Raw genomic sequence first — 12515 nt, forward strand, 5'->3', positions numbered from 1 at the left:
TGCGTCAAGCAAAGTGAAAGACAGACGTGGTTGTCTCCCTCATAGAATTTCCTTTCCCTTCTGTTTTTTTTACAGAGATTTTTTTTCTCAACTATTTAAATTTGGTTTGTATTTCCTTTGTTATCTTGACAGACAGAATTTGGAACAGACTAACGATAAGATATTGAATAAAAGAAAGAAAGTTAGAGAAGAAAATAAAGACAGAAAAACACAGCAGACATTCAAACATCACTTCAGAGTTAACGTCAGGCATTGCTCTGTCAAACGTTGAGTATTATTTCTTTTATTTGGCAATAACACCTTACACATCGTACAAAAATTACATAATGGTGACCAGCTCCGTAAAAACGAGTCATCATTCACAAAAGCCAGAACAAGCGGAGCTTAATGTACAGAGTCAGTCTCAGTGACTAGATATTTAGACATTGAATTTGCTTACAGAAATACGAACCCGACAAACACGTATTTTGACATTGAAACATTGCTGATGAGCATTGTTGTAACATGTGTACTATGTATGAGCATGGGACTTGGTTAGCACGCTGGCGCCACTTGCTGTTCAACACATAAAATGCAAAACGTTTGGTTTTTCAACCATGGACATTTGCTTAGAATTTATGAATCAGATGATTTCGAGTCTCAGAGGATCCGCGATTTCAAAAACAAAACAATCAAGTCGCGTGAAGCGATATAAACACATTTAGTCAAGCTGTCGGCATAAAAGGAACAGATTAACACACACAAAAAACAGTCATCACCGAGACTATATCAAAATAGTCTCGACTAACCACACGAAAAACCCAAGACTAGACGCTCGTCTCCGCGTAGCGCGCGAACGCAGTACTTATTTTCTTATTTCTTATTTTCTTTAATTCTGAGCACATTTTTACTGTAAACGTAACATATGTATATGTTTTTGAAATCAGGAGAAATTGAGGAATACGATGCGATCATTTTTTAATCTGTAACAAAAAATTCGATTTAAATTTTAATGACAAATTTAATGAGCAAACTCATTAACTAATTTTTAAACTTTCAAGCTGAAATGCAATCCCATAGTCCGGACTTCGTCGAAGATTGCTTTACCAAAATTTCAATCAATTTGGTTGAAAAATGAGAGCGTGACAGTGCTGCCTCAACTTTCACAAAAAGCCGGATATGACGTCATCAAAGACATTTATCTAAAATAAAAATAAAACAGTCTGAGGATATTATACTCAGTAACTCTCATGTGAAGTTTCATGAAGATCGGTCCAATAGTTTTCTCGGAAAGACTTTATACACACACACACACACACACACACACACATACACCACTACCCTCATCTCGATTCCCCCTCCATGTTAAAACATTAAGTCAAAACTTGACTACCTAAATGTAAAAACAGTTGCATTATTTTACCTTTAATTAAAAAACACGTGTCTGTGCATGTGTCTATGAGTGTAAACACTGCTTGATAATGCATTGGTCGACATGGCTGATGCAGTTTTTTGTGTGTGTCGATACGACTGTATAATTATAGTCTTCCATGTCACGCCGGACCTTTCAAAGTCACTGTCCTCGCCGCGTGTACAATAATGTTCACCGCCACAAATGTGCAACATGGAATACGAGCATCCTTTCGTGTGTACACATACCTTAACTTAATTTTGGGACTACATTATGCGCAAACTGTGTTGTTGTTTTCTGTGTTTTTACCATTTGTTTGCATTTACAAAACTAATTCAACAGAACGTTCCCTTCGTGTACAGAAAGCAACCAGTCTGGCTATTTTGTTTTTGGTTTTTGTTTGACGTTTAAGTTGCACAATATTCTTATCCAATGTAAAAGTTAGAACAGCTAGCCTATGTAGTGGTAAACATCATCGATTACAGAGGAAGGAATGTGTGTTTAACTTGTTGGAAAGCCAGAGGAGACTTTATTGATTATGATTCACCGTGCTTCGTGTTTCAACCAGTATAAACATCCATCGTTCTCATACACAACTCTCTCATACAACGTGCATGCCAAATGTCTTTCTCCGTTCAACGAATCATCACTGACCTGTTCAACGTCCTCTCGGGTTGACCTATTCCAAACCTCTAGCTTAAAGTTACTGTGCTTGTCACTCCCAGGTGCACGGATCCTCTAGGGCTTCCGGTCATGCATCAGGCTGCTATCCGTTTAAAATAATACCAAGTTTCGTTGACCTTCTTGCAAAAAGTCAAAAACAGCAATTTGTTTTCGAATTAATGTTCATCATTGTTGTAGCAGAACAGTGTAAGCCTCGATCTAGCCCTGCACGTGAACTTATTACGTCAAAGGCCTATAGTAGTCTCGACGAAAGAGAGAATTATTTCTATCTTGGGTAGTTTATGTCGAGTAGACATTGTGTTTGATAACGGAAGAAAATTGGGTCCATTTTGGCATACCACACACAGCCTTTAGTCCCAGAACGTGATCACGGGAAAGGTTAATTGCATTTTGGCGGGAGATGCGAACTGACACACCGCATAGTTTCGTTTGGCTGGCAACACTAAAGGCATTTATGGTCATCTGTGGGATAGTTGTGTGAATGATTTGACTGTTTTAAGTTACATCCTCATCTGCGACAAAAAGACAAATCGTTGCTTCCTTAGTGCTCTGAGCGGAGCAGCATCTTTAAACTGTCTCTGTGAATATCAGAGCTTCTTTATTTCTCCTCTGCCCTTCTCCATTAATTCTGTCTGTCTGTCTTTCTGTAACTCTGTCGCTCTGTCTGTTTATCTATCTGTCTGCCTGCCTGTCTATATGTCGGCCTGTCAGCCTGTGTGCATGCCTGTTCGTTTGCCTGCCTGTCTGCCTGCCTGTCTGTCCGTCTGTCCGTCTGTCTTCGTTGGTGATTTCAGAACAAGGGTACTGATGGATGCACCAAGAAATTAAAACTGTTCATTTATATTGCCAGAATTGAATATCTTCATAAAAGAACGACAAGTGACCAAGAAAACTTGGCCGCAAGTAAACGTAGCATTATTTCATAGCATAAGTACAGGCCTGCTATGTCTTTGCACATAAAATATATCATCTGTCAAAAATCGCAAATAAATCGCATAGAGTATTTATAACCTGCAGCCAACTGTACGACATAAAAATACAGAATCAACAGCTGACACGTAACAACACAAAAACTGAATAAAAACTATTCAAACGGCTGGACACTAAAGGCACATTTAGTTATTATTCCCATGTCTTTTGGCTTTGGTAAAAAACTTCCCGCAAAGAAAAACAATCTACAAACAATACATGCATTGCTGCAAGGGGGGAATTACAACAAACAACGGCAACAATCGTATTGCTTCATTTAACACTTTAACGATCTGTCTCCTTTTAGCCACCGGATATTAACAAACAAGCATAGCTGGCTTTCTTTCTTTCTTTATTTGGTGTTTAACGTCGTTTTCAACCGTTCAAGGTTATATCGCGACGGCATAGCTGGCTCACAAGTATTTAAAGGCACAGTCTTTTCCTTGAAAACAATTATGCACGCCATTGTAGTCTGTTTTATGCAAAAAAATAATATTCCTCTACATAGACACATACCAACAATCAACAAGCTAGGTACTAATCTGTGCAGAGTGGGAATGTTTTCATGAATTCATTTCTTTGCGGACAATTGAAACAAATAGATCCCTGCGCCTTGAGTCCGAGTCTGGAGATACGCGCGCGATATAAGACTTCATATAAATAAAAAATAAAAAATTGTGTCGATCTGCGAGATGAATTCATCTAAAAATGTCCACTCTGCAAGGGAATGACTCAGGATGTGGATTTTTGGTATATTTGCAAGTGGAGGGATGGCCTTACCTCGCGTCAAACCGCAACACGGTGGCCTAGTGGTAAGGCGTCCGCCCCGTGATCGGGAGGTCGTGGGTTCGAACCCCGGCCGGGTCATACCTAAGACTTTAAAATTGACAATCTAGTGGCTGCTCCGCCTGGCGTCTGGCATTATGGGGTTAGTGCTAGGACTGGTTGGTCCGGTGTCAGAATAATGTGACTGGGTGAGACATGAAGCCTGTGCTGCGACTTCTGTCTTGTGTGTGGCGCACGTTAAATGTCAAAGCAGCACCGCCCTGATATGCCCCTTCGTGGTCGGCTGGGCGTTAAGCAAACAAACAAACAAACCTCGCGTCAAAGTCTTCGATGATCTTACCGTGTAAAGTCGAACGGTTTTCTTGGGAATGACTGTGCCTTTAAGATCACTGATCTGCTATCGCCAATAATATTTGGCCTATTACCATCAACAACAACAAAACAGGTCAATGTAAGCCACGCAAATATGTTCACGCTTTCACCAAAGCAAATGTGGACATAGAATGTCGCCGCAGAGCAAATTCTTATATGCATATCACAACTGCACAAGGACTTGATAAGTCCATAGCTTGCTGCAAACAGTCGCAAAAAAATGCGACAATAGTTCACGCCTGCAAATGAAACAGTCCACCAAAACAGGAGGAGGAGGGACCCCCAATAAATTCATGGTTCTTCCCAGAGCTTGTCCACGCAAATATCCCTGCAGCGTGCGCTGGACTCAGACGAATAATGAATAACTTGCAGTTGCCGTGATTCCCTTTGGCAGAAGTGGACAATATATTAAAGATGAGTATCGTACATCAGTGTCGGAACAGAGCACCGGAGCGGCACGAGTTGTGTTGAGTACGAGAAGTTAGCCGAAACTTCACATTGTAATACACAAAGCCTGGGTGCCTCTCTGCATAATTTACCAAGATCAAAACCACAGTCCTTCCCGTGTAAACGAATCGGCTCTCCATCTCAGATCGGGCCACAGGCTTTCACATTGGATAAGACTCTCCCTCCACTTGGGCAGATACCAAAAATTAACCACCTGTTGACTTTCTGTGCAGAGTAGAAGTTTTGTGTTGTTGTTTTTGTTCATCTGAAACAAATGTCAATGTTCAAAATCAATTCATTCAAAAACATTGACTGTGCGCAGGAAGCAGCCAAGGTGTTAATTGTTGGCATGTGTCTAAATACATGTAGAAGGGATGGTCTTACTCCTAGTAGGACCCTTGTCAGATCTGAGATAATAAGACGAACTGTTTCCATGGTAAGGACAATGGCCTTCATTTGCTATTCACAAATGTGACCCTCCACCACGGGATGAGTCGCATGTCACCTTTGCATGATTTTTATATGTTTAAATTTTCCTAAAGAGTTTTTTATGCCCTATCCAGTGGTGAAAACCGTTTTAGAAAAGAGCGAAAACTGTTTGAGTTATAAGCCTGTGACTAAGGTGACCCTCACACTGTTACCAGACACTCCCCGGACTTATATTAAACCTAGCGCAGAACCGCGCGAGGTGACATGCGACTCATTTCGTGGTGGAGGGTCACAAATTATGAATGTCTGTTCATTTCCTTGACTAAAATTGACCACTGGCCACCACAATTTTGAATCGGAGACACCCTACTTTCTCAGATTGAATCTCATAGACAGGTCCACCAGATCTCATTTCTGTAAGTTGACTGTTGAGCCAAGTCCTCCTTCGTGTTTTAAATATCATTCTACAGTCGATCTCATGAGACCTGGCATATTACGAATCTGAAAAAAAAGAGAAAAGGCAGGTTATGTAAAGCACATTGCGAGTACACAGAAAGACAAAATATTAGTAATTTATAGTCAAGAGAAGGGCATAGAGGAATAAATTAATAAATTACAGTCATTATAAGTTATAAAAAAGTGAATGCGAGGTATTATCAGACAGGTTAGTTTAAAGGCACAGTGCAGCTCACAGCCTTCGTTTTGCGTTTTTGTTGCCGCTGAGTGCATTTACAGTTCAAAAATCCTCCCATGGTAGTAAAACAAACACAAAACCACCCAACGACATCTGTGAAGCTCGACAGTTTCTTGTTCACGCGAGTGCATAAATTAACCTAGTTATTACGTGGTGTTTGGTCGGAGTTCGATTCAACTGAGTGATTTCGGCCTCCATTTTGTTTTACACAAACTCATGATGACGTCTGACATAGTTTGCTAGTGACGTGTCTTTTTGTGCATGATGTGGTGATCTACCTGATCTAAATTTAGATCCAAAAATAGGCCAAGATTAGCCGGATACTAGTACGAAATTAATTCGTAAAATAATCGCAGTTCTTGACTCTTTGGGTGCAAGTCAATGAAACTTGGTAGTTCTTCTAACGGATAGCTGCCTGAGGTATGACTAAAAGCCCCAGGGGCTTCGTGCACCTGGATTTGACAAGTTCAGTACCTTTAAGTTGTGTAACACGAGTTTGAGAAACATGTTTTACATCTTCTTTGATGTTGTTGTTTATTTTTTTGTTTTTTTTGGGGGGTTTTTTTTTTTTTTTTTTTTTGGGGGGGGGGGGGTTTACGGTGTAAATTACTTATTGCCTGTCTTGTGTGAAACTCTCAAAGCACACGGAGTATTTTGCAATATTTTACAAGTATTTTGTCTGACAAACATACACTTGAACACCAGGCAGACAATGCCTGTTAAAGTTTGTTGGTATCTATTCCCGAGTACTCTCTTACTTTTCTTCTTCTTCTTCCGGAAGCGTTTTCGTTTCTCCTTCTTCCGCTTCCGTTTGGACCCTTTGAGTTTTCGCTGCGAGTTATTCTTCTTGGCGTTGTTGTCCTTGCCATTGCTTCCGTTGCTCAGCGACGGCGTCTTGTTTCCTTCCTCGTTCACTCGCACTCGCACCGGACAATGGCGACGCCGGACAAACACACCCTCCTCTTCCAACAGTATCCCTCCTTCTCCTGCCCAGCTGGGTTCTGGTGAAAAGGCAGAATTGTTGGTTGGCATATATAAAAAGACCAAAAGATACTGTACGCACGTGTGAATAAAGAATACGAAGCAACGTTTCAACCCTATGGTCTTCTTTAGGCACGTACACAAAGTAGAAAAATGAAGACGACAGATAATAGAAAAGAAAGAGGAACTCCAGATGTAACGATTCACAAACCGGGCCAAAACAAACGGATTGCTGAGCAAGGGAGTCTGTTATTGGCATAGTTAAGACACATGTGAGAATATAATGACAGAGACGCACAACTGTTTCTTAATTAATTACGACTAGATCTGCAACAAAGACGGTCCCGCATGTCTTTCCAGGGTCAGTTCAAGCCAAGCATAAAGCCAACAAGTCGCGTAAGGCAAAAATACAACATTTAGTCAAGCTCAGTCGAACTCACAGAGGGAAACTGAACGCACTGCATTTTTTTCACAATGACCGTAGTCCGCCGCTTGTGCAAAACGGAGTGAAACTGACAAGCCTGTTCAGCGCTGTAGTGGTTTCGCTGTGCTGCATAGCACGCTTTTCTGTACCTCTCTTCGTTTTAACTTTCTGAGCGTGTTTTTAATCCAAACATATCATATCTATATGTTTTTGGAATCAGGAACCGACAAGGAATAAGACGAAATTGTTTTTAAATCGATTTCGGAAATTTAATTTTGATCATAATTTTTATATTTTTAATTTTCAGAGCTTGTTTTTAATCCAAATATAACATATTTATATGTTTTTGGAATGACGAAGAATAAGATGAAATTGTTTTTGGATCGTTTAATAACAAAATAATTTTAATTACAAGTTTCCGATTTTTAATGACCAAACTCACTCATTAGTGTTTAAGCCACCAAGCTGAAATGCAATACCAAACCCCAGCCTTCGTCGAAGATTGCTTTGCCAAAATGTCAATCAATTTGATTGAAAAATGAGGGTGTGACAGTGCCGCCTCAACTTTTACAAAAAGCCGGATATGACGTCATCAAAGGTATTTATCGAAAAAAGGAAAAACAAGGTCCGGGGATATCATTCCCAGGAACTCTCATGTCAAATTTCATAAAGATCGGTCCAGTAGTTTGGTCTGAATCGCTCTACACACACACACACGCACAGACAGACAGACACACACACACACATACACCACGACCCTCGTCTCGATTCCCCCTCTATGTTAAAACATTTAGTCAAAACTTGACTAAATGTAAAAAGGAGACGTTACAAATAACTTGTAGGAAGTTGGTACGGCCACAGTGATCGATGGATTGATCTCCGTAGGTCAATAATACAGCATTTAGTCTTCTTTTCATATTAGAATATCTTAGTTTGTCCTGCCTAATTATATGAGAGAGGGGTCAAATACCATAGCAATACCATATCTCCACAGGTAGGTGTATCATGCAAATGAGGTCAAGGGGTCACGAGCAAGGCAAAATACTTCGGAGAACCTTTTGTCTGTGTGTCAATGCGGATGAATGAGTGCAAAGTTCGAAAGTGCGTCGGTTTCAAAACGTCGGACCTGTCAGTAAGAATGAGGTAGATGGCACAACAAAAGTACAGAATCTATGATCAAAAGACATAATATTTACTGTTTCTCGTGTGATGCAAGGAGTTATTGTATTTGTTATTATGTTTTTGTATTCAAATGTTGATATGCTCGCTTCCAATCGCATTTCAACTCGTGTAAAACATGGTATCATACAGGAAGCCATGTAGTATTCTCTTTTTCCAACACACACACAAACACACACACACACACACACACACACACACACACACACACACACACACACACACACACACACACACACACACACACACACTTTTTCATCTCCGCCTTGTTTGTTTTTTCCATTGAGCGCGCGGGATAGAAAAAATACTATTCTCCTTCCGGCTGCGACATTTCGCCATTTATATCAACACGCCTAACAGGTTTCCTGTCACGCATGCCTCAGATTCAATCTTTTAGGAATAAATCTCTCTCCACGTAGCCAAAGCTGTTTATCCCAGGAACTTTTTCCGTGGTGTATTGATCTGATAGCTGGCTGTGAAAAATGGCATGAAAGAAAATTGGGTTTCTCAGGCCAGGGTCAGGGCTATAGGCTCTACAAAACTGGGTCACGGTGTCGAAGAGATCTTCAATATAAAGTGATCGATCGATGGACAGAGCATCAAGAGGTCGGAAATGGGATGAGAGAAGAGGAAGACTGGCGAGAGAAGAGTAAGAAAACGGCGCACATCTCGCAGAGTCGATATGAAAAAGAGACAGCGTGTTTGTGTTGTTCTAGAAATATTTACGGTGTGCGGCGGCCGTGGGAAGTCTTGGATTGGATTGGATTGGATTGGATAAGATTTACAGTCCAGTGAGGTTACCCTCATGGAAATTCGGGCTGCTTTCTCCCCGGGGAGATACATACGGCGCTACCCATATTTTTGTTTTTCCTGCATGCGTGTATTCATGTTTCCTGAGACTTAATGCCGTGTGAGATGGAATTTTTTTTACTTTATTCCAAGTCCCACGGGTATTTGATGGACATTTTTATCTATGCCTATACAATTTTGCCAGGAAAGACCCTTTTGTCAATCGTGGGATCTTTAACGTGCACACCCCAATGTAGTGTACACAAAGGGACCTCGGTTTTTCGTCTCATCCGAAAGCCGGACTAGCACTTGAACCCACCACCTAGGTTAGGAAAGAGGGGAGAAAATTGCGGCCTGACCCAGGCCTGAACACGCAACCTCTCGCTTCCGAGCGCAAGTGTGTTACCACTCGGCCACCCAGTCTTTCGGGGTTGGAAGAACATACGTCAAGAATGAATCAATCTTAGGCCAAACAAAAATATTTGTTGGTTTAGGGTAACATGACCAAAATAAATAAGGAAGGTAGGTCGGCTTTTTAAAAAAAAATTAAGTTTTTATTTGTATTCTCGATGTGGTTCGCAAAATGTGCCAGAGGTAGGTGGTTTTTTTTTTTTTTTTTTTTTTGAGAAATGAAAAAAAAGTGTTAAGGTCGGCAGGAAAAAATAGGGTCGGTCGGGTTTCCCTAAACCAACATATACTTTTGTTTGGCCTTACTAGTGATTCGAACCAAGAGAATGAAGAACGGTACTGGCGATGTAATTATAATATACTGTGCCCAGGGAGGAGGAGAGAAGGAGGGTCGAGAACACGACAATTCGAGGAAATTAAGACAAGAGAAACAGACAAAAGAACAGAGAGGCTAGGACAAACTTGCATTTTCATAAGTATACATTATGGCCCGTTGACAAAACGAATTATCTCGGTTAAATTACCAGTGAAAGGGGGGATGGGAGGGGGAAGACGGTGGGAGCAAACTTTCGCACTTTGCTGTCATCAGGCAATTAGTTCGTGTCTTCAAGAAAAGTGTTGGTGTGGTGCAAGGATATTAACCCCCTGGCCGCTGCAGATAACTTGCGATGAAATATTCATTAGGTACAGAACAAAACACAGGCTCCTACCTAATGGAAATTTGTTTTGATTTGGCAACTTGAGAAAACAAACTAAAGTGCAATGCAACATCCCTATGCCAAAAACTTGCTCCTCGCTCGGCAAACCGACTGTTTCTGATCAGTGCAGAGGGTATGTGATAAGACTGTGGGGGTTAATTCAGGTACAATAGACACCCTTTACTCTGTCTTATATCCTGTTTTGGTGCATCCGTAATGTTTCCCACAACAGACTTATTGAGGCGTTAATATCGCTCATTGAACTCTACGAGAACAAAACAACCCTTGTGATTCTAAATAAGCAACGAATAAATAGTACCTTTAATAATGACTTTCAATGCACAAGGGTTTAGTGAATGCGAATTCTAACATTTCAGCGACAAATAGCTTCCTCTATCTTCTGAAGTTTAAAACCAAACCTGCACACGCCTAATACACGTGGAAAGAAAGTCGTATGAAATGATAAGCATGGTATTGTACGTTTTGACAACATTTGCAGTGTCCTGTTATTGTTTTATTTTTTTGTTTGTAGCTTGGTGAAGTAATATACGACACTATCTAGAAATGCTGTGTGTGTGTTTTGTCCAAAGAACACCTTTCAAAACTGAACAGAATCACTTCAATGAAATGCATTTGTATTACCTTAAAGTGTGGGTAGCTCTTCTTTGATGTCAGCAAGATCATGGCAATTTTTAGTTTGGGGTCCATAGCTTAATTGGCACTCTTTACAGTAATTAACTGCATGCATTGCAATTCTTCCATGTGGAAAATAATCAACATCTGAGATTTTTTGTCAGAGTTAATTAATGAGTACAGATGGAACATGACATTGCTAATTTTCGGGAGAATATTTTGGCAAAGAAGTATTTTTTTACTTGGAACATAAAAGTGCCAAAAAAGCATTCAGTCTCCGACAAAATTATCATAACACATAGAAAATGAGAAGCGACTCTGCGGGTCATGCGAGGGTGGACAGACAGTGTGAGATAAATGAAGAGAGCCAAGCCAGTGCATGATTATAATTATCCCCTTCAATTTTCACGAGAGAATAAGAACACTTGCAGATAAATGAGTATTTCTAATATGCTGACTGTTAGCCAGTCTTCTTCTTCTTCTCGTTAGCAAGTGATAACAGACATGTCACAAAAATGATATCAGCATTCGCCTCCGGCTCGTGCTGATAATCCCTTTTTTTAACATGTCTGTTACCATTTTCTAACAGTCAGCATAATTATTAGAAATAACTTATACAATATAATTCTACTTACTTGCAAAGAAATTCGCTGACTGTTCCCTGGTGTTGAATAAGGGGTGGACTTCGCACGAATCTTCATCAGCTGACGTCATTTTTAACGTCACCACAATGACGACAGCGACAAATGATGGCTCCATGGCGATGTAGGATGCCATGTGTCTGATCATCAAGTCTTGAAGTTGCATCCACCTTCATTGCCCGCACTCTCAGTGGCCATTGTCACAAAGACACCTGTGGAATAAATGATGATGATGAATTAAATAAAAGCTGCGGAGATCAGGAGATGCAGTAGCGTGTCAGTGTAATACATTCATCTACCATGCAGATATTGGCAAAATAATGTTCTTTGACAGTATCGAAACTATTTACTCACACACACACACACACACACACACACACACACACACACACACACACACACACACACACACACACACACACACACACACACACACACACAGGGCGAGAGAGACTCATCAAACAAACGTTCAGTTTTCCTTATCCCTAGAATATCCTCTTAGATGCAAATTGGTCGACGTCAGTTACACTAACCAGCAAACGGCATTCACAAGGGCAGAAATCTCAAGCAATTTCAAGCGGTTTCATGGTTCGCATACATCTACATATGTGAACACTATTCCCAGGAGACGGTCGTTTACCGCCGTTGCTTTATGGGCGATCGATGCAAAACGCGCGCCGCTTTGTTGGTGAATAGCTGCGTCTTATTGCCGGAACTACAAGAGACAAAAAGACATTTTCCCAAAGGGGAAAATATCACTGAAAATCGGAGAAAATTGGTTGATTTTGTAGCTCTCTAGGCGCAGCTTTTTACACACAATTGTGACATATTTAAATAACAATGTACACGTACACGTCACAGGGATGTCTTATTGTCAGAAGTAATCTATAGAGAGAAAGGACACTCTCTCGAAGGGAGGCAATTAGAGTACTGGCAATCAGAGCAAATCTGTTGCTTGTGTAGTTCTCTAAGCACACATTATCACAGATTG

General features: G+C 40.6%; 1 protein-coding gene across 1 annotated transcript in view; it reads right to left on the minus strand.

Moving 5' to 3' along the window:
- Positions 1-262: 262 nt before the first annotated feature.
- LOC138981948 (uncharacterized) overlaps positions 263-12515 on the minus strand; it is a 27346-nt gene continuing 15093 nt past the window's right edge. The window contains exons 2-4 of the mRNA XM_070355134.1: positions 11519-11736; positions 6530-6772; positions 263-5578 (exon numbers count right to left, since the gene is read on the minus strand). Coding sequence (XP_070211235.1) covers positions 5571-5578; positions 6530-6772; positions 11519-11690 — 423 coding nt within the window. The 5' untranslated portion in view covers positions 11691-11736 and the 3' untranslated portion in view covers positions 263-5570. The remainder of the gene's footprint in view (positions 5579-6529; positions 6773-11518; positions 11737-12515) is intronic.

This window comes from Littorina saxatilis, linkage group LG1 (genome assembly GCF_037325665.1).
Source record: "Littorina saxatilis isolate snail1 linkage group LG1, US_GU_Lsax_2.0, whole genome shotgun sequence".
Lineage (NCBI taxonomy): Eukaryota > Metazoa > Mollusca > Gastropoda > Littorinimorpha > Littorinidae > Littorina > Littorina saxatilis.